The sequence below is a fragment of the Pseudochaenichthys georgianus genome, unplaced genomic scaffold (genome assembly GCF_902827115.2).
Source record: "Pseudochaenichthys georgianus unplaced genomic scaffold, fPseGeo1.2 scaffold_1830_arrow_ctg1, whole genome shotgun sequence".
Lineage (NCBI taxonomy): Eukaryota > Metazoa > Chordata > Actinopteri > Perciformes > Channichthyidae > Pseudochaenichthys > Pseudochaenichthys georgianus.
Window position 1 is genome coordinate 1 of NW_027262592.1, and position 26,735 is coordinate 26,735.

The following is a 26,735-nucleotide window of genomic DNA, read 5'->3' on the forward strand; positions in this document are numbered from 1 at the left end:
TGCGCGCAGAGTGAGGACAGAGGACAGTCTGCAGACTGAGCGCTGCTGTGGGATTCTACAGGAATGTGTCCAACACTTACAGCGAGTAATACATCGATATTTTGCGTGATAGAAAAACCAGCACATGTTCACAAAAGCCTGCAGGGATGACATGCGGTGTCTTCTGTGCTCCAGATCTGGGTTTGTCCCGGGAGAGGGACGCGGAGACCCCCCTGTCACTCTACCTGGGGGCGCAGAGGGACGTGACGCAGGTGAGGGGATGCCGGAAGTCTGTTCACATGTCGCAAAATGATCCATCACCTCTGAAACGGATGTTTCTGTAGGGCGGTGCCATGCACACATGAGGGGTGACTTCATGCCAAACACTGTTCAGTGTGCCTGGAGCAGTCTCACACTGCAATGCCTCCATACACAATTGAAGCATTTGAGACTGAGGACGACACAAACTTAAAAACAATGGCATTAGCAATACCTTCAAATTCGAAGTTTTTTATTTATTTCAATTGTTTCTACTTTGTAGATTAAGACTGAAGACATCACAACTATGAAAGAACACATATGGAATGATCTAGTTAACAAAAGAGTGTATTGTATTTTAGATTGTTCAAAGTAGCCCCTTTGGCCTTGTGACAGCGGGGCACCCTCTTGGCTGCTCTCTGTGTGAGCAGGGGGGGTGCACAGAGGAGAGCCCTATGTGCTGCTGGTGTGATCCATATCATGGCAACAACCGCTCAGCTCAGCGAAGAGAAGCACCGGTGCTGGAGGAGCACCTAAAGGCAGGTCAAAGACGTACACCACATTGATTTTAAGAATAAGAATAATTATTATTAGTTTGGTTCCAAATGCCGTGTCTTTGTGAGACGCAGAGGAGGTGAGAAGATGGTTCTGCATGTGTGGCCCCCCCGTGTGGCCCCCCCCCGTGTGGCCCCCCCGTGCAGCATGGAGGAGGAGGTGTGGTGGTGTGGGGGGGCTTTGCTGGGGACACTGTTGGTGATGTATTCAGAATTCAAGGCACACCTAACCAGCATGGCTACCACAGCATTCTAGCCAGCACAATGTCAATCATATTCTTGATTTTTAACACTTCTTTGTTTACTAGATAATTCCATATGTGTTTTATAGTTTTGATGTTTTCAGTATAAATCTACAATGTAGAACAAATAAATAAAGACTTAGAATTTGAAGGTGTGTCCAAACTTTTGACTGGTACTGTATGATGTGTGTGTATATATATATATATATATATATATGTATATATATATGTCGGCATATATATATGTATATATATATTATCAGTTCAAAGCCTTCCAAAATGTAGCTGTGGGCGATGCTCTCCTCTGTGGCCGTTCACACGTTGGGTTCTGAAGAGGATGCGTTCCCTAGCTGTCGCTCTTTATAACAATGCTGATGTCTCACCACACCGTGGATCAGTGCTGAGGACCATGAGTGTGAGCCCTGAGACCAGAGGCCCGAACCACTTCCTGTCTCTTCATCGGGTTTGTGGAAGAGCGCCGGCACTCAGCAGAGGAGCAGGGGCCACACAGAGACTCAGCGGAGGAGCAGGGGCCACACAGAGACTCAGCAGAGGAGCAGGGGCCACACAGAGACTCAGCAGAGGAGCAGGGGCCACACAGAGACTCAGCAGAGGAGCAGGGGCCACACAGAGACTCAGCAGAGGAGCAGGGGCCACGCAGAGAATCAGCAGAGGAGCAGGGGCCACGCAGAGAATCAGCAGAGGAGCAGGGGCCACACTGAGACTCAGCAGAGGAGCAGGGGCCACACAGAGACTCAGCAGAGGAGCAGGGGCCACGCAGAGACTCAGCAGAGGAGCAGGGGCCACACAGAGACTCAGCAGAGGAGCAGGGGAGCAGGGGCCATGCAGAGACTCAGCAGAGGAGCAGGGGAGCAGGGGCCACGCAGAGACTCAGCAGGGGAGCAGGGGCCACGCAGAGACTCAGCAGAGGAGCAGGGGCCACACAGAGACTCAGCAGAGGAGCAGGGGAGCAGGGGCCATGCAGAGACTCAGCAGAGGAGCAGGGGAGCAGGGGCCACGCAGAGACTCAGCAGGGGAGCAGGGGCCACACAGAGACTCAGCAGAGGAGCAGGGGCCACACAGAGACTCAGCAGAGGAGCAGGGGCCACACAGAGACTCAGCAGAGGAGCAGAGGAGCAGGGGCCATGCAGAGACTCAGCAGAGGAGCAGGGGCCACACAGAGACTCAGCAGAGGAGCAGGGGCCACACAGAGACTCAGCAGAGGAGCAGGGGCCACACTGAGACTCAGCAGAGGAGCAGGGGCCACACAGAGACTCAGCAGAGGAGCAGGGGCCACACAGAGACTCAGCAGAGGAGCAGGGGCCACACAGAGACTCAGCAGAGGAGCAGAGGAGCAGGGGCCATGCAGAGACTCAGCAGAGGAGCAGGGGCCACACAGAGACTCAGCAGAGGAGCAGGGGCCACACAGAGACTCAGCAGAGGAGCAAGGGGCCACACTGAGACTCAGCAGAGGAGCAGGGGCCACACAGAGGACTCAGCAGAGGAGCAGGGGCCACACAGAGACTCAGCAGAGGAGCAGGGGCCATGCAGAGACTCAGCAGAGGAGCAGGGGCCACACAGAGACTCAGCAGAGGAGCAGGGGCCACACAGAGACTCAGCAGAGGAGCAAGGGGCCACGCAGAGGACTCAGCAGAGGAGCAGGGGCCACGCAGAGACTCAGCAGAGGAGCAGGGGCCACACAGAGACTCAGCAGAGGAGCAGGGGCCACACAGAGACTCAGCAGAGGAGCAGGGGCCACGCAGAGACTCAGCAGAGGAGCAGGGGCCACACAGAGACTCAGCAGAGGAGCAGGGGCCACGCAAGACTCAGCAGAGGAGCAGGGGCCAACAACAGAGACTCAGCAGAGGAGCAGGGGCCACACAGAGACGCAGCAGAGGAGCAGAGGAGCAGGGGCCATGCAGAGACTCAGCAGAGGAGCAGGGGCCACACAGAGACTCAGCAGAGGAGCAGGGGCCACACAGAGACTCAGCAGAGGAGCAGGGGCCACGCAGAGACTCAGCAGAGGAGCAGGGGCCACGCAGAGACTCAGCAGAGGAGCAGGGGCCACACAGAGACTCAGCAGAGGAGCAGGGGCCACACAGAGACTCAGCAGAGGAGCAGGGGCCACGCAGAGACTCAGCAGAGGAGCAGGGGCCACACAGAGACTCAGCAGAGGAGCAGGGGCCACGCAGAGACTCAGCAGAGGAGCAGGGGCCACGCAGAGACTCAGCAGAGGAGCAGGGGCCACACAGAGACAGACCCCCGCAGAGGCCCTCACACTCACACACTTGGTTGCAGCCAGCAAGCAAAGTGCAGCTCCACACCTCAAACTAACTTTCTACCACAGTGAGCTGGGTACCACACGGCCCCCCAGGCACAGGGAGCAGCCCCCCCCCCCCCCCCCCCCCCCCCCCCCAAAGTGCAGCATGAAGGAGCAGGGGCTGCTCAACAAGCTGCTGGGCTGGGGGGCTGTTTGTGCGTACAGGTGCTGAGGGTGCGGTTTCTGTGTCAGCATGTTCGTCCGATGGCAGCAAACCACCTGCAGGGGATCTGAGAGAACTCCTGTCTCCTATTTATTTATTGCAGAACTGAAAATAAGGATTAAACTATACTCATAATAAACACCTACACAATTGCATCGTGTTGGCAAAATGTGACTTTTATAAGATTCATTTAAAAGACTTGTTGCCCACTTACATGAGATGTGTTTACTGATGATGATTCCACATGATATGTCCAACGTGTCTCATCTCCTCCGTGCGCTTTAGAGCGGCACTTCCCAAGATGGATCTCTAGTTATAGGAATCATATTCCTCATCACAATCATGACACCAGAAATACAAAAGTAATGACAACTTAAAGCAAGTAAGCAATAAAACACGACCTCTGCTCTAAAGCTTTACTTGCCTCAGAAGCCAGTGTTCTCTCTGAACCCCCTTTTCCTCACATCCCACAGAACACCTGCGCGATGTGAGGAAAGGCACGTGTCGTGTGCAGGCAGGAGTGCCACAGCAATGCCGTGGTGAGGGTTAGTCATGCAGACTTGTGTGCTGGTAAAATGGCCGGCAGAATTTGTATGTGGTGCAATCTATTGATCTATTGGCCTGCAAAAAGCTCGACAGCGTGCCTAATGCCCGCTGAAAGGAAGGTCCAGATATCAAGCAGGTCCAATGCAGAACACATGCAGGGCGGCTGGGGGGGGGGGGGGCACTTTGATTGAGAATATAGTGTAATCACTAATGAATGATTTAAACTAACACTACAAAGGATTTGGATGTGAAACCCCTTCATTGTTTTCGCTGATATTGTGCCCTACATGTTCCTCAATGATAACGGACTGCACACAGAGGACATGTAGTGTAATCTGAAGCATCGCAGACCGGAGGGAAGTGTATGCAAGCAGTGAGGTTTTATTGTTCTATGGGGGACAAAGTGTAACAGTGCAGTGGAGATGTAAGTCTGTTTGTTTTTGACTTTCATTCTTGAGTATTATATTTTCTTTACGAATGAAAGTGATTTACCAAACCGGTTGTTTATTCCATCAGCGTAATGTTGCCATATCATTAATAAACTCATGCTATTATTTTATTAGCAGTCGTAACAAAAGTTACATTTCATCACATTATTGTCATCATTATAATTGCAGCATTCATTCTGTTTTAACTGAGTCAATGTCATTGTTTGTATGGATATTGTGCTGCAGTCCGACATGTAGCTGCACGCCAGCCTGCTGGCGGGGGGCCAGAGAGAGGTATGTGCGGCCTCAGGCCAGCTGGCGGGGGGCCAGAGGGAGGTATGTGCGGCCTCAGGCCAGCTGGCGGGGGGCCAGAGGGAGGTATGTGCGGCCTCAGGCAGCTTTCTCCAGCACAGAGGGCTGTACGCGGTTTACAGAGAACATGTAATAGTCTCTATAACCTTTCAAAGTTTACCATGAAGAACTAAGTGGTTTCTCATTCTCAACTTACATGTGTTGTTCCAGCTCAAACATTACTGAACAGTTTGATGGTAAACTAAGGAGACAACATCTGTTTATTTAAATAATGTAATATTATTATGGATAAATATAATGACAGTAAATATTTCGGGCCTCGTGCTGCTTTTCAAATGCGCGGGCCAGTCGGTTAAAATTATGCCACGGACACTCCACATGACCAAATAAGGAAACTGACACATGATGGTGGAATTCGTACCGATCAGATTTCACTAAGAAGAAAGCTAAAGTGTGTGAAGTACCGACGTGTGTGTGTGTGTGTGAGAGAGAGAGAGAGAGAGAGAGAGAGAGAGAGAGAGAGAGAGAGAGAGAGAGAGAGAGAGAGAGAGAGAGAGAGAGAGGAGAGAGAGAGAGAGAGAGTGTGTGTGTGTGTGTGTGTGTGTGTGTGTGTGTGTGTGTGTGTGTGTGTGTGTGTGTGTGTGTGTGTGTGTGTGTGTGTGTGTGTGTGTGTGTGCGCGCATAAGTTTCTCGAGGAAAAAGAAAAGAGGAAGCAGTCCCGCCCCCAGAAGAAGCTGGAGGTCGAGCAGAGAAGCAGAAGCAGCTCCACGGATCTCTTCAGCCCAAAACCTGGAGCTAAAGCTCGGTTATTTTAGTCTTTACTTCGGCGGAGCGGCGGCGGACTCGGGGACTTTTGTGGCCAGGACTGATAGGACATGAGCTTCAGGTAGAGGAGTTCCATTTTGTCGCTAAAGTCGTCCATGCCGCGCTCCTCTGCTCACATTCCGTGAAGAGGCGGATCTACTTTACTTTGGATTGTTGTGCTGCTGGGCGGTTGATCGGAACAGGGCCGGACCAGAGGCAGGATGAGTGCAGAGGAAGAACGATTCAAACTGGTTGTGGTGGGTGGGGGTGGGGTGGGGAAGAGCGCCCTCACCATCCAGTTCATCCAGGTATGAAACATCTGTAACATCTGTCCTCTGTGTGTGCCATGTTTAAGTCTTTGTTGAGGCCTACCGCCAGTCTGCTCTGCATCAGCGGTGAAAGGAACAAACTGCACTCAAGCACTAGTTACACATTCTTTAAATTAGACATCAACTTTATCTGCTGCAAAATGTAAAAGACTGAACATCCATTCTTTAAATCAAATGACATGTTGCATACTACTTCCTGAACTTTGAAGTCTCAAGATGTGATGCTCATGCATACCTCATGTAGGCCTACCACGTTTGGACACTAAAGTGTTAATACTTTCACTTCAATACGAGATTCAGCCTTTTGCAACATTGTTTTTATGTACATCCCATAACAGCTTTCACCTCACCTAATAGGTTATGTGCAATCTGTCTACATACTACATTTAATTAAGTAAACGTGTCAGCTTTATGAGTGAAAGGAGCATCCTCTGAAGGTTGCTCTGTTAGTATTTCATGAAGTGATGCTGTAGCTCTGGCTCTCTTCGATCACACATTGACTGTTAACCGCATCACACAGTGTGACTTTGATTGGCTGCGGTATCGCCCACCACAACACAGCAGAGACCCTGACCCTGTGTACCAGCTACGGGCGAGGCCAGTACACCTCAGAGCGAGGAAGTGGGTCGTGGGGGTTCTGTCTTTCCCTGAGCCAGACCGTTTGGCTCAGGGATGAGATGCAGACCGTTGTGTGTTCACCTCTGGCCATACGTGTGCGCACACGGTCCCTTTGTGTTCTGTTTGAACAGGGAAGGAACTGTTGTTATCCCCAACACGCATTCGCAGTCATATACTTCATCGTGCTGCTAGTCATTGTGTTGCCCGGCGGGCAGCCATTGCCCCAAAGAGCCACGTGTACCCAGTGACTGTGGCAAATGCAAGTGAACATACATTAACATGAAATAGAACTTATTCTTCCAAAGCCAAACATCAACTAAAGAACAAACTAGAGCTTAGGTAAACCGTTGAGTGAGTATAAAAGTGGACGTTGCCACCGTGAGGGCGTCCTTTGGTTTGTGGACGTGGCGTGTTGTCAGACGCAGGCGGCTTGACCTGGAGCGGCTCACGTGAACAAGACGCATTCAGTAGACCAAGACGTTACCATTCTCTTTCCCTGTTAAAGATTTGAACCGTAGGACAAAGACAAAGACAAAGACACAGACAGACCGGACGGGGACGTGGTATTGACTTGCCAATCACAAAGAAGGCCCGCCCTAAAGCGTACCCATGCTATCATCTCCTCTACTGCAAATGGAACCATGGTTTACAAAATGAACATCGTGCTGTGTTGGAGAAGACTTGAGACTCTTCTCGTCGGCACGCGGTCATCACAAAGAACGTTATTACCAGTATCATTAGGATTGTCCTAGACCGTAATATACTTGTTCGTTAGCAAGTACTGATGTCCAACTGCCACCATGGAGCCAGGCGCTCGTTGAAGTATTGAGCAGCATACACAGAAGCACTTTGTTACTAACATTGAGTGTATCCCACAGTCCTACTTTGTGTCAGACTACGACCCCACCATCGAGGACTCTTACACCAAGATCTGCACCGTTGGGGGGAAGGAGACCCGGCTGGACAGTAAGACTTCTTAATGGTTGTCAGAGTGTGTGTACGGCTTTGTTTAAAACACGGAGGGTGTGTTGCGCTGTGGTGTGACTCAGTGTGTGCGCTCTGCGGCTTGAATTCCCTTGTTAGGACTTGTGCTTGGCCCGCGTGCAGGAAGCCAGGAAGCTGCTGCTGCTGCTGCTGCTCGCACGCCTGTCTGTCTGTCTGTCTGTCTGTCTCTCTGTCTGTCTGTCTGTCTCTCTGTCTGTCTGTCTGTCTGTCTGTCTGTCTGTCTGTGTGTCTGTCTGTCTCTCTGTCTGTCTGTCTGTCTCTCTGTCTGTCTGTGTGTGTGTCTGTCTGTCTGTGTGTCTGTCTGTCTCTCTGTCTGTCTCTCTGTCTCTCTGTCTGTCTGTCTGTCTGTGTGTGTGTCTGTCTGTCTGTGTGTCTGTCTGTTCTGTCTGCCTGTCTGTCTGTCTGTCTGTCTGTCTGTCTGTCTGTCTGTCTGTCTGTCTGTCTGTCTGTCTGTCTGTCTGTCTGTCTGTCTCTCTGTCCGTCTGTCTGTCTGTCTGTCTGTCTGTCTGTCTGTCTGTCTGTCTGTCTGTCTGTCTGTCTGTTCTGTCTGCCTGTCTGTCTCTCTCTGTGTGTCTGCATTTCTTGTCACCATCAGTTGTTTCCGTGAACGGCCGAATGTTGTGTCACAGTGAGGCTGCAGTCGAATTGTTCAAAAATCAGTCTTTTCCTATCCACTATCCCTTGACCTCTGAGTGAAAGGTCACGGGGTTAAGGGATAGTGGAGAAGAGACTGCGGTACTTTAGAGAATCCGAATGCACTTTCCCTATCCGACGTGTTTATGATGCGCCAGCGGACGTCCTGAATGTGCGTCTGCTGCTGTGGGGAAACCATGGAAACCACAGTTTTCTATACAGCGGACTACAACATGGATGCTTAATAAGAACGAGGGACTGCTGTAAACTCATCTGGAGACTCTGCTCCGTGCTCTGATGCTGCTGCTTTGCTTTATGAACGTGGACAACAGAGAAACACATTCTCTTCATTAGGTTGGAACTGAAATAAAAAAGTAAAGTGAAACTTATTGTTATCACTCCCCCCCCTCCATTCCTCACGTATTAATCCACATGAAGCCCAATACGAATGACTATGAAAATATTCCAAAAATAAATACAAATGTATTTATTATTAACTTGTTAGGCCTTAACCCATCACTGTGTATATCACCATTCAAACATGTTTAAGAAACCCCCAACATGTCAGTAAACACTGTGAAATGTTGACTTTATTTGATCAGTTCATATTCCTCCTTTGATTATTATAGTGTTGAACATTAAAAACAAAGCACCTAAGCAAGTTGCTGCATACGTTCTAAAATGCTGAATAAGCACCTTAACTTCCATGATATCATTTTTTCGCCCACGATCGGTTGTTTCCGTGAACGGCCGAATGTTGTGTAACCGTAAATGTTGCGACCACAAGGTATTGTGGGACAGCATGATCTCCTTCCCTTTTCGTAAAGGATGCTCCAGTGTGTCCTAAAGGAGATGACAAAGGACTTTGTATTAATGTCTTAATTTTTCTCTCTCTCTCTCTCAGTCCTGGATACAGCAGGTCAGGAGGAGTTTGGAGCGATGAGGGAGCAGTACATGCGCTCAGGAGAAGGCTTTCTATTGGTGTTTGCACTCAACGACCGGGGCAGGTAATGGGAGTTAAGCGGAGCTGATTGGTTCATATTGTGTCAATCTGTATATGACACATTCCTTCCTGTGATCAGAATGCATATGACTGTGTGGTTCTTGACACCGTGCTGATTACTCCCTGTGTCCCCTGGCAGCTACCACGAGGTGCAGAAGTTCCACACGCAGATCCTGAGAGTGAAGGACCGGGATGACTTCCCCATGGTGCTGGTTGGAAACAAGGCGGACCTGGAGCATCAGAGAGTGGTCAGTACCCTCATGCAGCTTAATGGAGTCGCTAGCTTTCCATTATCCCTGCTTCCTGGAAAATACTGCAGTGCAAGTCAGGGAAACGGATCAGTTATTTCACAGGTTTGGAAGTTTCAGGGAGTTTAAGAACATACTAGTGTCTTCAGATGGTATTCATTGTTCTATAGGAGGAGCCTGGGACTTCAGATGTAGCTGTTGTGCAATCAGGTTCAGGTTCAGGTTCTTTATTTCTGTGACGATATAATCTTTGTTGCAGCCACTTTTGTATTCTCTAGGACAGGCTGTTTTATAAGTCAAAAAGTCAAAGTCAACTTTATTGTCAATCTTTCACTTTGTGTGTACGGACAGAGAGATCGAAATACCGTTTCCCACAATCCGGAATATAAAAGTACAAATATGTATACAATATGTATATCCTATATATACACAATCAACAGACAAATGTATACATGTGCACACATTAAGATAAAAAAACCCCACAACAATCAATATATACAAAATAACAGTCACTTCAATATCTTTGGGAATTAGTGCAAGATTGTCCATAGCAGCGTAAAAAAGTGTCTGGTGCTGGATCTGAGTGTGTGAGGGTGTTCTGCTCTCTTCAGTTTGTGGACGAAGTAGAGGCGCTGCTGGGCTTTCTTGGTGATTGACGTGGTGTTGTTACTCCAGGAGAGGTCCTTGGTGATGTGCACCCCCAGGAATTTGGTGCAACTCACCTGTTCCACAGCAGTACCACCAATGGTCAGTAGGTGGGGGTGTTGGGCAGTGGTCGCGTTAACCGAATATTTTGACAGATTAGTACAAACTCGAAACAGCGCCACAGTTTCTCCCAGCAGCGAGCCTCCGGTGTTGAAATGTCTGAGTTTTTGCTTTACGCTGTGCGCACTCCCGCGAGGCACATGCATATCCCGGCGGGTATAGTATGCATAACACCGCGCTAACAGTTCACAAGCATACGTTCACAGCGTCCCTACACCAATCATCACTGATGTAAACAATGACCCCTCCACCGCGGGTCTTCCCCCCCTAACCGTGGCTCTGTCTGAGCGGTAGCATGTTAGCCGCTGAATGGCAGAGTCTGGGATGTTGTCATTAGCCATGTTTCCGTGAAACATGGCTACACACAGCAGTCTCTCACCTCACTGTGGGTTGCCCGGAGAAGTCTTATGTTGTCCATTTTATCATCCAGGGAGCATACATTAGCCGTGAGAATGCTCGGGATAGCGGGCCTGTGTGGGCTAGCTGCTAGCCTAGCCCGGATGCCTCCACGCTTACCCCTCTTCTGCTTCCTCTCACAACGCCTGCAGCGTCTCCTGTCCAGCTTCGGGGTAGCAGTCGAGGGTGAGGTTGAGCGTATTCCAAGGCCGCTGAGTTCCTCTGCCAGCGTAGCATCTATTGTGTGGCTGTTGTTATTTCCTTGTCCAGCAAGAACTCACGACTGTACTATATACTCCTGACTGTACTATCGGTCCGGGGTGGTTGAAGTAAACTCGACGAACAGACATTCAAAACATTAAAAAAAACTTGAAAGCACTAAAGACTCAGAAGAGCTACGGGGTGTCGCTGTCTGCGCCGCCATCTTTAATCATTAACTGAGACATTGGACCTTTCCCATTTATCTAATTTCCGCCTCCTCGATTCCTCGGTCCTCCGGTAGTGACCCGGAAATGGATTTCAGCGTGCCATGTTGAATTACATCCCATTTCTAAGCACCTTGAATTGCCTTGTGTTTAAATGTGCTATATAAATAAAATTGTCTTGCCTAAATGCTAGGGGTGTAACGGTATACGTATTCTTACCGAAATTATTCAGTACGGGCCCTTCGGTTCGGTACACGAATATAACGTTGAACGTAAAGAATTGAGAACGTGAACAACTTCTTGGAAGTAATCTCAGGTGCTGCGTCGCAGCATTCAGAGTCATTTGTTCACATTGGGTTCAACGCGTCATTGAACAACCAAGTCATTTCATTGGACGAGAGGCATACTGTGAGAGCTGGTCACAGGGATGCGTTCAAATGTAGTCAGTAATTTGCAGATAAACGCAGATAAAGTTGAGCTCGAAAATCCTCCAGCATCATTGAAGTCTCCGGTTTGGGAACATTTTGGTTTCGCAGTTACGAACAAGGATGACGGACAAAGACAGGTGGACCGAACCAAAGCTGTTTGTCGGCATTGTTCAACTAACATTGGTTACGCGGCTGGCAATACATCAAACCTGCACACTCATTTGAAAAGGCATCACCCGAACGTGAATATCACCGGTACCAAAAGACTGAAGTGCAAACCCAACTCCCGCTAGCATGTAGCCTCCACCACTCGCAGAGAGTTCAGACCGAGCCAAAGCTATTACAAACGGCAAATATCCTTATGTTACCATGGTAGCAAAGCGCTACCTGGCTGTATCTGCTACCTCTGTCCCTAGAGAGGGTTTTCTCCACGGCAGGAGACATTGCTAGTGCCAGCAGATCTGCCCTTTCGGCAAGCAATGTGGACAAGTTCATCTTTCTTTAAACAAACATGAAAATACAATGACAAGCAAGTCATTATGTCAAACTGGCTGCTTAGGTACTAGTACAGTACAGTTCAAATACATATTATTTCAGTTCATCGAAATGCTGCACCTTAATGTTTATTTTATTATATTTTGTATTTATTTTTAGTGAATATTCAGTTTAATAAATGAACAACCCAAAACTAATATTTGATGTATTGTGAGTACTAGTACAGTAAAGTTCAAATACAGATTATTTCAGTTCATCGAAATGCTGCACCTTAATGTTTATTTGATCATATTTAGTATTTAGTATACATTATTCACAGTTTAATAATAATTAAAAAACCCTAACAAATATTTTATGTTTTGTGATAATTGTTTCTGCTGTACCGAAAACGTACCGAACCGTGACCTAAAAACCGAGGTACGTACCGAACCGAAATGTTTGTGAACAATTACACCCCTACTCAATGCACATCAAGCATCAAGGATTGAGCATCGAGGAGGCTCTCTGGAGGAGCTATAACCGAGGAAACACTGATGTATCCTCCGCGGATGTATTTCTGGCAACAGTGATGTTTAAAAGAGGCGTGACGCACGGCCGGACTGATCTCAACCAATGACAGCTCTGCATGCTGCATCCCCTGGATATTAGGCTGTTTTTTATATTTTATTAACTGCTTTCATCGCGACGCAATGTTTACAGTGAGAACAGCTGCTGAGGTCCGTGCAAAAAGCAGAGCAGTGTGTATAATATATATCACTCAGTAATATACAGGTGCATAAAACTTTTGGCTCGTAATTTCGTTTCCCCATTGTAGTGACCACAGAGGGGGGGATATATCCAGTCTCTGATAGTGTTACATTATTATGAGAGTGCTCTCATACTTACTGATTCTGAAATTGTATATAAATATATGTGTGTGTATATGTCCGCATCTGTAGCCTGTTATTGTCTCATTATACCGCACTGTGAATGAATCAAAGTAAATATAGAAGTGGTCATGAACACATGTGTCCGTCAGACAGAGGCTGCTGAGCCTCGTGTCATCATTAATGGACGTCTCTTTAAAATGACCGCTCAGAGGAGAGGAGTTCTCATTTCTCTCACCGCCTGCTGCTTCCCCTCCTCTCTCCTCGGTTCCCCTCCTCTCTCCTCGGTTCCCCTCCTCGACTCCTCGACTCCTCCGCTTGCATCTCCTGTGGGCGGGACTACGTCTCGAGGATAGGAGTCGAGGAGGGGAGTTAGAGAAATGGGAAAGGTCCACTAAAAACCCATGTCCTATCCGTTGTTTTCCTATTGACAAGATCAATCTACAACATCGTTAGCAACATGGCTACTGTAGCAGCATGGCTACTACTGTAGCAGCATGGCTACTGTAGCAGCATGGCTACTGTGGCTACTGTAGCAGCATGGCTACTGTAGCAGCATGGCTACTGTGGCTACTGTAGCAGCATGGCTACTGTAGCAGCATGGCTACAGTAGCAGCATGGCTACTACTGTAGCAGCATGGCTACTACTGTAGCAGCATGGCTACTACTGTAGCAGCATGGCTACTGTAGCAGCATGGCTACTACTGTAGCAGCATGGCTACTGTGGCTACTGTAGCAGCATGGCTACTGTAGCAGCATGGCTACTACTGTAGCAGCATGGCTACTACTGTAGCAGCATGGCTACTACTGTAGCAGCATGGCTACTGTAGCAGCATGGCTACTACTGTAGCAGCATGGCTAGTGACCAAAGAATCTCAAAGATCAGTAACCCAAACTCAGTGCTCTGATGAAGGCAGAGCAAACATCCGCTGGTTTTGATAAATAGAAGGTGTGTTGTTTATTGATGTAGTTTAGTAGAGAGAACATAACGCTTTCTCTGCGCCTTTTTTCCCTCCATCAACAGGGCTCTTTTGTTGGATAAGGTTTCAGTTAACATTCCTCTGGTTGTTCTGCTACCTGGGCAACAGTGTTCATTTTGGCAGCTGTTTTTGATTTAGTCTTAGTCTTTAGACGAAAATGATCATTAGTTTTAGTCACATTTTAGTCATTCCTATCCTTCGTAGTTTTAGTCTTGTTTTAGTCGACGAAAACTCAAAACGTTTTAGTCAACTTTTAGTCGATGAAAAATTACATTTTAGTCAACTTTTAGTCAAAATGTTTTCTCTCTTTAAACTAATTCAGTTAGGCAAATACAGGTTTCTGACATTGGAATCAATGTGACAGCATCACGTGTTGACATTCGTAAAGCAACTCTCTTAACACTTTACTTGTGTAATATATAGGGATGGGTATCGCTAAGGTTTTTAACGGTACTACTACTCTTATCGAAACTGCTTATCGATCCGGTACCTTAACGGTATTCTTGTAGGTACTTTTTGTTATTTTTTAAAGGGAAAAACTAAACAAATTGTTAACCGAATTAACATTGCTTTATTTACATGTGAAATAAATAAATAAAATATGTATAATTATGTTATTATATTGTACTGTACTTGAGTAAAATGTTGAGGTACTTGTACTTTACATTTAAATGTTTTGCTACTTAGTACTTCTACTCCTCTTCAGTTCAGAGGTACATGGTGTACTTTTACTCCACTACATGTATTTAATCCCTTTAGTTACTTCACAGATCTGGATGAATGATGTGAAATATAACCAAGTGTTGAATCAGACTTTAGTTCCACCTGGAGTAAATCCACCAGCTACCCTGCAGTCTACAAAGTACTTCAGACTAGCTGCACCTTCACCAGCTACCCTGCAGTCTACAAAGTACTTCAGACTAGCTGCACCTTCACCAGCTACCCTGCAGTCTACAAAGTACTTCAGACTAGCTGCACCTTCACCAGCTACCCTGCAGTCTACAAAGTACTTCAGACTAGCTGCACCTTCACCAGCTACCCTGCAGTCTACAAAGTACTTCAGACTGGCTGCACCTTCACCAGCTACCCTGCAGTCTACAAAGTACTTCAGACTAGCTGCACCTTCACCAGCTACCCTGCAGTCTACAAAGTACTTCAGACTAGCTGCACCTTCACCAGCTACCCTGCAGTCTACAAAGTACTTCAGACTAGCTGCACCTTCACCAGCTACCCTGCAGTCTACAAAGTACTTCAGACTAGCTGCACCTTCACCAGCTACCCTGCAGTCTACAAAGTACTTCAGACTAGCTGCACCTTCACCAGCTTTGAGAACACTTTCATGATCAATCATTATAAAACATATCATATATATCAGGGGTCACCAACCTTTTTTAGGATGAGGGCTACTTTCAAAAAATAAAACAAGTTGTGAGCTACTTTTACTCCTCTTTTCTTTTCTTTTTTTTGCAGTGTATATATTTAGCACATTTTAACATTATTATATGCTTACCTTTAATCTTTGTGTGCTGTTTGGGTCTGTGGGACCCGTTTTCAGTGTTTACTAAAAGAACATGTATGCAATTTAATTATTTTAACCTGCTTTATTTGGGAGTGGGCCTCACATCCTCTAGGGGGGGCCTCACCTCCTCTAGGGGGGGCCTCACCTCCTCTGGGGGGGTCCGGGGGCATTCAACCCCGGGAAGATTTTTTTTTTAAATGTTGAAGTGAAATGCATCAATCTGGTGCACTTTGAGCACAAAATGAATTTATGGATACAGCTCTCAACACTCAGATGAAAGGGAGCTGTATACTTTTCAATAATCCAAACATTTTTAGAATATCACAACCAATAACAAATCATTTAAACTTGTTTATTCATATCTTGTGTTACCTAGTTAGCGTTCTTTCTTTTTATTTATGCATATTTTACTAATCACTCCCCTTTTAAACTGTTTTTTGTACTGTCCTAGTGTACACATTGGAATTATCTCTCTCTCTCTCTCTCTCTCTCTCTCTGAGTGCTCCTCCGTGGCGATGACGGCATGCGTTACAAAAATAATAATAAACATATTTGTAAAGTGGGGGGACACAAACGGGATTTCGAAAAGTGCGTGGAGTTTACGCCGTGTCTGTGCGTCAAGTGGAATACATATATATGCAAGTTACAACACACAGAGTAAAACTCTGGCCCTCATGTGTTGTATCTGGCATGATAGGCTGTTCAATGGGGCTGATGTGTAGATTCTGCCAGAAGGAAAATCAGCGGGGAGGTGCCACATTGCTTTTCTTCCCGACTGCAACGCTGGTCCCGGAAATCAAGCAAGAACGTGATTCGTCGATATTCATAGTGGGGGTGGGGGGAGGAGGGGTGTTAGATAGATATAGAGTTATAGTAAGTAGATAGAGTTCGCTATGATTTAGGTTTCGTTTATGCATGGGGTAGATTCTTTTAATTACATTTCCTTTTTTTTGGTGTGTATTTTATACATTTTGGATTTTCTTTGCGAGCTATTTTTAGAACGTGCCCGGCGGGCGCCTCACGTTGCCCCTGCGGGCGACTGAGTGCCCGCGGGCACCGTGTTGGCTACCCCTGATATATATTATTCTGAAATGGACCAATCAAACAATGAAAATTGTGCATTTCTCCGATTGAATATGACGCCTTTTGGCCAGCTGTTTGGACAGACTACTCTACTCGTGTCAACGCGCTAACGCGAAAACACTAAAGGCAAACAAGCTTTGTCCACATTGAGCCTTGTGGAGTGTCTCTCTACTCTCTGAACGCTCCGTTGTCTGTGTCCGCTGCAGCGTGTCTGTTAGGCCCCGCCCCCCGCACACAGAGCGACACAGGGAGATCGCTCTTCTGGAGTGAAGAGAGCAGAAATAATGTTATTGCAAGTTAGAAACGTAAGATGCATTTTGACAGACAAGACGGACACTTGGGGCAAAATATTCTGCATTTTGAATGTCCGATAGTCCACCATTAACACCTTAGTCCCGTCTCGTCAACGAAAACTAAATATACATTTCGTCATTGTTTTCGTTATCAATAATCTATTTTTAGCTCGTGATCGTCTCGTCTTAGTCATGTACAAAAGGTCGTTGACGAACATTTTTCGCCATAGTTTTCGCCATAACTTTCTTTACCTATTTTGTTGAGTTGCCTTGGTGAAAGGCTCTCTGGTGAGCAGTGATGCAGTGTATGTGGAGGGCTTTAAATGTGAAAACAAAACACAACCTGCCAGCATGCTTAATTGTATTATTAAATGAGCTTATATCGAACCAATCTAATACCTGTTGGTGTCATTATTTTACAGCCATCAACATAATACTCCATAATAATCAGTTAATGCAAAAATGTTTGTACGGCCTCTACTCCAACAGCAACAGTAACCTGGTAGATCTGTTTTATTTAGTTATGTTGTGTTTGAGGAAAGCTAACTTATGGCGCTTTTCACTGCAGCACGTAGCACGGTGTTCCGGCTCACGGCTACTCTTTCACCTTTTTTCTGGCCCTCCAAAATCGAGGTTCTTACCGGGCCAACAACCGGGCTGAATATGCTAAACTAGAGATGTAAACACTCTCGACTGCTGAATGGTCAGAGAGAATCGCTGGCAAGGGGGCTACTGTGATTTCATTGTAATACACGTTTCAAAATGATGCCGAAGTAACAACATACTGATACCGGTCTGCAGACAGACGGCAGGCGCAAAACCTTTTAAAATGCGTGTTTTCTAAATGGAGCTTGGCTAAGCTAACGCAGTATATGCTCCGACCGTCCACACTCACAACAACGGCCTACAGACATAAATAAAGCAGCGACTGTATTCGCCATGACACAGGCAGTCTGTGGTTTGTACTTGTTTAACTTGTTGTGTCTAGTTTCTGAACAGATATGAGGAGCTGTGAGCTTGAGGGCTAACAGTTAACGGCTGATGTTTTGGTTTTGTGGTTCGCATTGAAGATGACGTCACAGCAGTTTTACGCAGCGTCGCTCTGCCCGCCGAACAGCCGATCGCCCCGCCTACTAGTGCTGGGGGGAAACAATTATTTTGAAAACGATTAATTGGGGCGATTATTTGATCGATTACTCGACTAATCTAACGATTATTTTTCTGTTGTTCAATTCATAAAAAACGTAATGTAAAAAGAAATTTTTTCACGATACCGTGTCTCAGGGGATCTTAATATTTAAGAACCTATTAATGTGTTATACCAGATTAACGGGAATAATCTCAGCTAACTGACGATACAAACTATTTTTACCAAAACAAAACACAAGTCTCATAAGAAGCATCTAAATGACCCCTGAGCGAAAAATGCTAACGCACTTTGGCACAGAACTCAAGATAAAAGTACCCTTATTACTCATCGTAGCTGCACATACAAGATATCCGATTAAAGCTGAGGTTCCACAGATTATGTAGGTATATATATCATCACTGATTGCGATAGGGGAAGCAAATACAGTCATCACAACACGTACCTTTACAGAGCTTCTAGGGAGATCGTCTCACCACCGTAGCTGTCAATCTGATCAAAAGACGTGTTCAATGGCATTAAAATGAGAAAAAACGCGGCTGAATCGGTTAATCCATAGGTTTTTAACGTCTATGTATAAATAAATGATTGAATTTATAATCCATAATTCCATTTTAATGTAAAAATCGGAGAGCAAATGCTAGCTGCTAATGGTAGCCACCACAGCTAGAACTGCTTGTTGCTGTGGGTGACCCACGTGTGTGTAGCGACGCGTCGACGCGGAAATATGTCGGCGACGATATTTTGAAGTCGACGTTGTCGACGCGTCGCTACAGCACTACCGCCTACACTGCGTTATTATAGTTACTACCCCAGTTGGTAAACTGGAATGGAAACGCAGCATAAAGTGAGCCTGACCTACCAACGCCTAACCATACCGTACTAAGCCGTGCTTGGTCCTGCAGTGGAAAAGCGCCATTAGTCCCAGACATATATCCTCCTATATTTGTATTAAAAAAAAAGCCTTATCTCTCATGGGGACAGAGAGTGACAGGAGGCGGGCCAGTGGATCAGATTGAGTTTTCTCTGTGTGCAGATCTCCAGGGAGGATGCCCAGGCGTTCACCAGAGAGAACAGGATCCACTACATGGAGGCTTCTGCCAAGAATCGCCACAACGTGGATGAATGCTTCTTGGAGCTGGTACAAATTATCAGGTGCAGTTGGTCAAATATATGTTTAAAGGCTTGTTAGATGCCAAAACCCTGCACACGGGTTTGTACAGGGATCCTGCGGGTCCTTAAAAAGTCTTGAAAGCATGAAATCATTACTCTGAAATGAAGGCCTTGACTGGTATTGATGACTTGATTTAATTAATACATACATTTCTAATACATGGGAAGTAAGAATGTATAAACCTTTTATTTATATTTGATAGAAATATCAAAATATGTAGTTGGTTACATCTACTTTGAACCATAATTGAACCTACTGCCTTTTAAGGTCCTGGAGATCAGGATAGCATCCAAAATGGTCTTACCTTACAATCTGATTAATAATGAAAAATAGATGAATATACATGAAACCCTCTTTACTGGTTACACACATGTCCATGGACACACACATAGTAACATTTGCCCTCTGCATTGGGGAGCACCTTGCTCACGGACTTGAACCCCCGATCATCTGGTTCCAAAGCCAAGTCTACAGACCAGCCGAAAACAGTGGCTACAGTACGGGACCATACAGTTTGACGCTAAGATTCTTCTTACTTAGACCTTATTAAGTTTGAACCTGCATTTATTAATATTCAGTATATCAAAATTCAATCAAATGACACTGTGTAATATCAAGGGGACACCCCCACACACATGACCAGGGAGTCGACTTTAGAAAGACTCATTCCTATCTTTCTATTTCTATTCTTCTTCCACAGAAAGTTTCAGGAGATGGAGAGTCCTCCCCCCCAAGCTCATCACACGGGGAAAAAGAAGAGCGGGGACTGTCCCTGTGTCCTGCTCTGAGCACTGTTACTATGGACACCAGAGCCCCGCCCCTCTACAACTTGTCCAAAGAAGAGAGAGAGAGAGAGAGAGTGAGAGTGTGTGTGTGTGTGTGTGTGTGCGTTTGTGCGTGCGTGCATGCATGTTGGGAGAGAAGGGGGGGAGAGAGAGTTAAGGTGCGTCCTATTCTTACCAAATGGTTTCATTTGCACTTTTGTCAAAAGCAAGTTCTATATCAGCGTATCTTTTTGTAATGAGTGGATGTAAAGGGATCAGTAGCAGGTTGGTAGTCAGTAGTCTAGTTAGTTTGGTGGAGAAACAGGAAGTCAGTACTGTGTGTCACACATGCAGACCGCACACTGTAACATTCAGACTGTACATGTACCTTCTCCTGTGCGAGTAGCAGTGGGCTGCGGAGGCCCGGGGTTGGGGGCAGTGTGGTGGTTTGCTGCCCAGCTCCCAAGCCAAGTCCCTACATACTGAGCAACTGCTGCTCCCCCAATGCTTGCAAAAAGAAAAAATCACATTCATAATCTGTTGTAGAAATGACTGCTGTTAGGCAGAAGGAGAGTACAGCAGGGACATCATCATCACAGCTACACAAACAACTATTCCAAAACGGTGTCTTCAGTGTTAAATAATTGACATGCCAATGTAATAAAACTGGCTCATGAAATGAAATCAAGGCCTGGCCACAACACCCTTGAGCTGGCCGACCCAAAGCCTTCCTACAGGGAGCGCCAGAGCCCCTCCAGAGAATAGAAAGAGAGAGGAAGTGTAGCAGCAGCTCCAGCTTGGAGCTCTGTTTCCAGCTGCTGGGTTTGCACTATTGCCTTTATGCCTTAATTGTGCCAATTGTGTTGCTATAACAATTCAGAATAGTGAAAACATCCTGAATGACAGATCCTGATCACTCAGGGTTCCTTTCGCCATATTGACCGGATTACTGCACATTATCCCGCTTATTACTAAGTTAATCAATGATTTGACCCAATATATTGAATGAAACCAGTTTTTATTGATATGAACAAATAAAATGTTGTTTCCACGAATCCACTTCTAGTCCATCTACTGCATAGCAACAGCTGGGAGTGCTGTGACAGCCACACTAATGGAGATTTCTATAACTGTCATAGTCTGTTCAGTTTCTGTTCCACTAACAAGTCCTTAAACTCTGCAGAGCCCAAACTGTGTTCCTCTTACTGTTCACTTCCTGTCTGTGTTCCTCTTACTGTTCACTTTAGTGTTTACTTCCTGTCTGTCTGTCTTCTGCTGTTCCCTTTCGTGTTTACTTCGTGTCTGTCTTCTTCTTCTGCTGTTCCCTTTCGTGTTTACTTACTGTCTGTCTTCTTCTTCTGCTGTTCCCTTTAGTGTTTACTTCCTGTCTGTCTTCTTCTTCTGCTGTTCCCTTTAGTGTTTACTTCCTGTCTGTCTTCTTCTTCTGCTGTTCCCTTTAGTGTTTACTTCCTGTCTGTCTTCTTCTTCTGCTGTTCCCTTTAGTGTTTACTTCCTGTCTGTCTGTCTTCTGCTGTTCCCTTTCGTGTTTACTTCGTGTCTGTCTTCTTCTTCTGCTGTTCCCTTTCGTGTTTACTTACTGTCTGTCTTCTTCTTCTGCTGTTCCCTTTAGTGTTTACTTCCTGTCTGTCTTCTTCTTCTGCTGTTCCCTTTAGTGTTTACTTCCTGTCTGTCTTCTTCTTCTGCTGTTCCCTTTAGTGTTTACTTCCTGTCTGTCTTCTTCTTCTGCTGTTCCCTTTAGTGTTTACTTCTGTCTTCTGCTGATTTCTCTGTCTTTCAACTTCTTCCTTCTCTTCTTAAGTTTCCTTTTTTCACTGGGTACAGTTAGCTATCAAGGATCCAAAGTTGTGTGCTATCTGCAAATATAACACTGCATTTTCTAAAAGTATTCCACAGTGTCTCTGATGAAGTATCGTAAATGAATGTTTTTTTCGCTCCTGCTGATGTTAAATGGATCTAAATTCTTTCTGCCGTTGATATGACTGCACATAGTCCCTTGATAAGAGCGTCCATAGCAACACTCTACTATCATCACACAGCAAGCTGCTGAATGTCCAAATTGAACAACTAGATTTGAGTATTCAACGAAGCTGTGAAAAAACCCAAAGATAATCCTTTCAACTGCATCTCATGGTCTTCACGTGATCTCAGTGTTATATGTTGGCAGGTGTTATCATGTCACTGAAGTTTCTTACCTAGCTTACATGATACATGACAACTAAGCCATCTCCATGACAACTGAGCAAGCATTATTCACCAATGATAACTCTGTTTTTAATCTCACAGAAGCCTAAATGCGGCCCAGCCTCACATAGCATTTCATCAGAAACATAAACCGGTCCAGATGTGCTGTTGGTGGTCCAGTCTTTTGTCATTTGGCAGTCTTGCTCTACAGATGTGAGAAATCCTTCTTCCGACCCCGAACTGTGCAGTAGTCCCATCCCACCACTGGAGGTCACTATTTCAGCCAAGGGAAGAGCAGCCACCCCCCACCCCCTTCATAAACACTCAGACTAGGCCTGTTAGTCTTTGTACAGTATATTATTATTATTATTGGAGCTTCAGGCCAGAGGTGTGTGGTGGTCCAGAGTTAAGCCCCCCATGCTCAGATATGTATTCATTTTATTAATAGTGGGTCCAATTCTTGCTTAATTCTACTTTAAGGACCTTACGGCTCTTTATTTGAAAGAAAATATAAACAATGATGCACCAAGAAAAATACTTTGTCAAGTTTACTTGTAAAGATAAAAAAATCCCTCACAGTGTAGCCAAATATCTGCGTTCTTATTTGTCATGTGTAGTGCTTTGGGCAGTTTTGTTTTTACTTATTTTCATATTAATATCTACCGTGCAACCTGAAATTCAAACCACTTTGTTTTTATTATTGAAAAAAAACTTAAATGTATTTTATACATCATTAAAACATTTATCCTAAGATTTATTTCTGTCGTTTCTTGTATGACTTACAGGTGTTGGTTTATGAATAGAATTTCAGATGTTGTATTGGAAATGAGATGTACGTTTATGTTTAGTGATCTGAGTAAAGTTCGGACACCGTTTACCTTTGTTTCAATTATTTTTCTTTCTTAAAACAGCTAACAGGGAAGTGACTGCCATGCTTTTTGATTTTGCCTTTTGTCTCTGATTGTAGGGGAGCGAGATTTTTGGAAGTTAAAGGTCTCCTATTATACTGTTTTTAAGCATATATTATACTCTCAGATATATAAAAAACATGTCTCTGATGCTAAAAAATTTGGGGGGGGGCGCAAAAAAAACCAGCCTACAACACCACTGTAATGTTGATGGACATTTATTGTGATTCATGGACACTAGCACTACTTGAATATAAATGTTGCCCTCCTTTCCTTCTGGCCTGCACATTTCTCAATGACTTTCTGATTAAAGTCAGTCTTCTCCTTCACCAGCATGCATTCAACCTCTCCTGGGTCATGGTGTTTCGAAGAAAGGTTTGAATCCTTTTCAAAGTGGAGAAGCACCTCTCAGCTTCCGCCATGGTCATGGGTGTGACTGGTGATGAGGATCTTTAGGAGAGTAACAGTCTCTGAAAATAATTGTTCAAGATTATTCTCCATGAACAACTGTTGTAGATGAGACTCTGTCTTCAGCTTGCTTCTATTAAGCATTGGGTAGGCCTTCAAGGTGTTCCTCAGTGCATCTTCAGGAAATGCCATCTTGAACTCTTCACACCTGTCCCCCTGCAGCAACGTGGCACTGACAAGGTGGTTTGTGAAGGAGAAGCGTTCCCTGGTGTGTCTCAGTATGGTATCACAGACCTACAGAGAGAAGAAGAAAAAAAGTGATATGTAAAGATGACAAAATGCCCATTTCACCTAAAGTTACCAACAGGCAACAGTTACATTTCTAGCACTAGAGGTACACAAAACAACCCTGTTTCGTCACAAGCATTCTACTATTTCTTTAAAACCTTTTTCCACATGGCCTTTACTCAAAACATTCAATAACTTCTACTAATGAATCACAGGTTAGTTTCACCAAGAAAAGACATTTTTAACTGTTCAAATGTTAGCTATTTATAAGTAGCTACTTTGGTTCAGCTCCTTGCAGTCACATTTCATGCTTTTCGTTTTAGTTTCCAATAAACACATTTCATCAATGCAGAGTAGGTAGACAGTTGGCTAACATCCTGATCACGGTTTTTGGTTCTTGCCGGACAGCCAAGTGGGGTCATCTAAAGGCACGGACACACCAGGCCGATTATCGGCGTCGGTGGGCGTCAGGCCGAAGATGAGCGTCGACACGCCCTACTCAGATTGGTGTGTCCCGCAACGTCAGGTCTTTACAGCCGGGCCGACGCCTTTTCGGCCGAAGACCCGCCGATTCAACAATCGCTGGCTGTCGGCCAAAGGCAGTCGGCAAAAGAAATCACTCTGATTGGCTGTTCAGCGAGCGAATCAGTGCATGAGAAGCGAAATGGAAGTGAGGGACCCAAACAAACGATTAAGAAGGCAAATCTGAGATTTAAATTATCTCCAGCTCTCGACACAGGTTCAGGAAAGCCCCGTGAGCTTCTCGCTGTAGAGTGAAAATGGAACGCACACGCACATGTTGTTTGTTCATATCACGCACAGTGTCGCCTCCAGAGATTGTTCATAGGGGTGGCCAAATGGGGCCACTGAAAATCTTGGGGTGGCCCACCAAAACCAAGAATGTAATTGTTGTAAAAGTATAGACTAGATGAAAACAATGGAAAAGAGAATCACCTACTGATATACTTTGGTTTTCTTATTTTACATTTTCTGATACTATTCATCTGAAGTGAATATAATACGGATAGTTAACATTTTACTTCAAACAACATTTAAAAGAACCTTGTTTTGTGTTATGTATACATGTGTTGGTGATTTATTGTTTTGTTCTTTATATATGCTAGTTGTTCTTTCCTTATAAAAAGACAAATGCAGCTTAATTTAAATAAGTTCCTTTATAGTAAGGCACAAAATGTTCAGCATTCTCAACACATACAATACACAACAGCAACACAACATGTTCTTCAGTTATATTATGTCTCTAGGTCAGTGGTTCCCAAACTGTTTGTGCCCAAGGCACCAAAGGACAAGTCAAAATCTCAAGGCACACCTATTGTGCAAAATAGCCCTGATAACACGTGTTATCACTCATATGTAAAATATCTGTAAATGTGCATAATTATTTACAAATGCCAAATAAAATGTAACAAAGACAACTATATTACTCATGAAATATTTAGTAACGAAATATTTCAGAAATGAATTTGAAACGTTATCAAATTAGGCTTCATCAAAGCAGCAACACACTCATTTAAACCAGACAGGTCACAACATTAAAAATGAGACAAAGGAAATTCAGCACAGATGCAAGGAAGCTGCATTGTCCATGGTCCTGAACTACAAATTATAAATGTTAACATTTCAGCAGAGTCGTTACTAAAAAAAAGTAATATATTACATATTACATATTACTTAAGTATTACACTACTTCGTTACTCTCTACATAAAGTAACTCGTTACTTTACTCGCTGGGCCGGCCCGCCCCTCCCTGCAGGCAGATCACGCGACTGCTAAAGTTTCAAATGTTCTCTTTAGTTCAGTTTCCATCCTGAATGTTTTCCTATCTGACCGTGGCTGTCCTCTGTCTCCTGCTATCTGTATATTTTGCGCAGTCTATCTCTGCTCACTGTTGCGTCGGCGTGTTCTCCTGCGTGTTGGCCATGTGTTGCACTGGAACCAGACACCGCAAAGACTTCAGCGAGCACGTACGAACTGCGCATGCGTGAGTGGCAATAACTCTCCTTACCAGCAGGCGGCGGTAGTGTGTGGAATTCGTCATTCAAAACAGGCAACAACCGGAAGACAGAGAAGAAGAACAGACTGTGATATAAACAAACACATAGCGTGTGCGGTAGCTCCACCTTAGCATGTGTTCTTTGCAGGTGTGTGTTGAGGTGTGACGTGGTGTTTTACAGCAGTGGATAGCAGCTTCTGGCCTGGACACAGTTGCACCTCACCGTCACATCCTGTCTATTCTTCGGAATGAACTCAAAATAATGGGCATACGTCCTCCATCCCTCGAGAGTTATCGCTGACTCAGCCAATGTTTATGCAGCACTGCAGGTGGAGATGTAGTCGCGCAGATTACGTACATATAAATCTACAAAGTACTGATATAGTAAATACAAAAATAATTATTTTTATGTAGTTGTATATTGCAATAATAACGTATAGTTGTCACAAAATCCCACGGCACACCCGGGACTTGCCTCACGGCCACACCCAGTGGGCACACCGTTTGGGAACCACTGCTCTAGGTTATAACTTGTTTTGGACTGAACAAAGCTGTTTGTGTCACACTGGGATCAAAGATGATTGACTTTATTAAACCAAGTTTTAAAACATGACTATTTTATTTCAACAGGACCCAAAAAACACAAGGGGTATAAAATGGTAAATACATACTGTGATTGAACACCAAAAACACCATCTATTATTGACCTTTATAGCAAATTCTAAACATAATAAATGATACAAAACACCACCTTTTCGTATTAGACAGAAAATAGGTGACGAGACATATTTCAATTTTTTTAGATGAGGCCACTTGTGGTGAGAGTAATACATATAGCTTGTATTCAATTTGTTTTTGAAAATGTATATTTATTACTTTATAAACAAACTGGTTACCCTTTTTTAATTAGCATACAGAGCATTATGAAACAAACTTGACTAAACACAGAAGAGGAAAACTGCATAGATTCTCGTTTCATTTTGAAGGAGCTGCGACCTAAGTGTGTAGAAGACTTAAATGATTAAAAAGGTCACAATCACATTAATAAAACTGTATTTACTGTATGTGTGGTGGGGGGGCCAACAATATATCAGGGTGGCCATGGCACCCCCTGGCCCCCCTGCTGGCGCCACTGTAC

General features: G+C 45.0%; 2 protein-coding genes across 3 annotated transcripts; both read left to right on the plus strand.

Annotated features, from left to right (window-relative positions):
• Nucleotides 1–174: 174 nt before the first annotated feature.
• On the plus strand, nt 175–3,383 carry LOC139433314 (ribosome-binding protein 1-like; the record flags this gene model as incomplete). The annotated part of the gene is made up of 3 exons (XM_071202263.1): nt 175–251; nt 669–789; nt 1,432–3,383. Coding segments are annotated over 3 exons (2,150 nt in total), but the record flags the coding sequence as incomplete, so codon positions are not given.
• A 2,072-nt stretch (nt 3,384–5,455) lies between these two features.
• rras (RAS related) lies at nt 5,456–22,730 on the plus strand. 2 transcript variants are annotated; one of them, XR_011642837.1, is made up of 7 exons: nt 5,456–5,914; nt 7,432–7,519; nt 9,096–9,198; nt 9,334–9,442; nt 18,876–18,994; nt 19,714–19,956; nt 22,082–22,730. XR_011642837.1 is itself a non-coding variant. In XM_034077675.2 (6 exons), exons 1-6 carry the CDS (start codon nt 5,828–5,830, stop codon nt 19,799–19,801), a joined length of 594 nt encoding a protein of 197 aa, XP_033933566.1. In that variant the 5' UTR covers nt 5,456–5,827; the 3' UTR covers nt 19,802–22,730. The 2 variants fall into 2 exon arrangements, 1 of the variants encoding a protein (XP_033933566.1); XM_034077675.2 differs by having other exon boundaries at nt 19,714–22,730.
• The last annotated feature ends 4,005 nt before the right edge of the window (nt 22,731–26,735 follow it).

What these genes read in the sequence shown, in the direction of transcription:
- rras (XM_034077675.2), top strand. Translation starts at nt 5,828, where the DNA reads ATGAGTGCAGAGGAAGAACGATTCAAACTGGTTGTGGTGGGTGGGGGT. An exon ending in GCACTCAACGACCGGGGCAG is followed by an intron (nt 9,199 to 9,333) that starts GTAATGGGAGTT and finishes GTCCCCTGGCAG; the next exon opens with CTACCACGAGGTGCAGAAGT. An exon ending in GAGCTGGTACAAATTATCAG is followed by an intron (nt 18,995 to 19,713) that starts GTGCAGTTGGTC and finishes CTTCTTCCACAG; the next exon opens with AAAGTTTCAGGAGATGGAGA.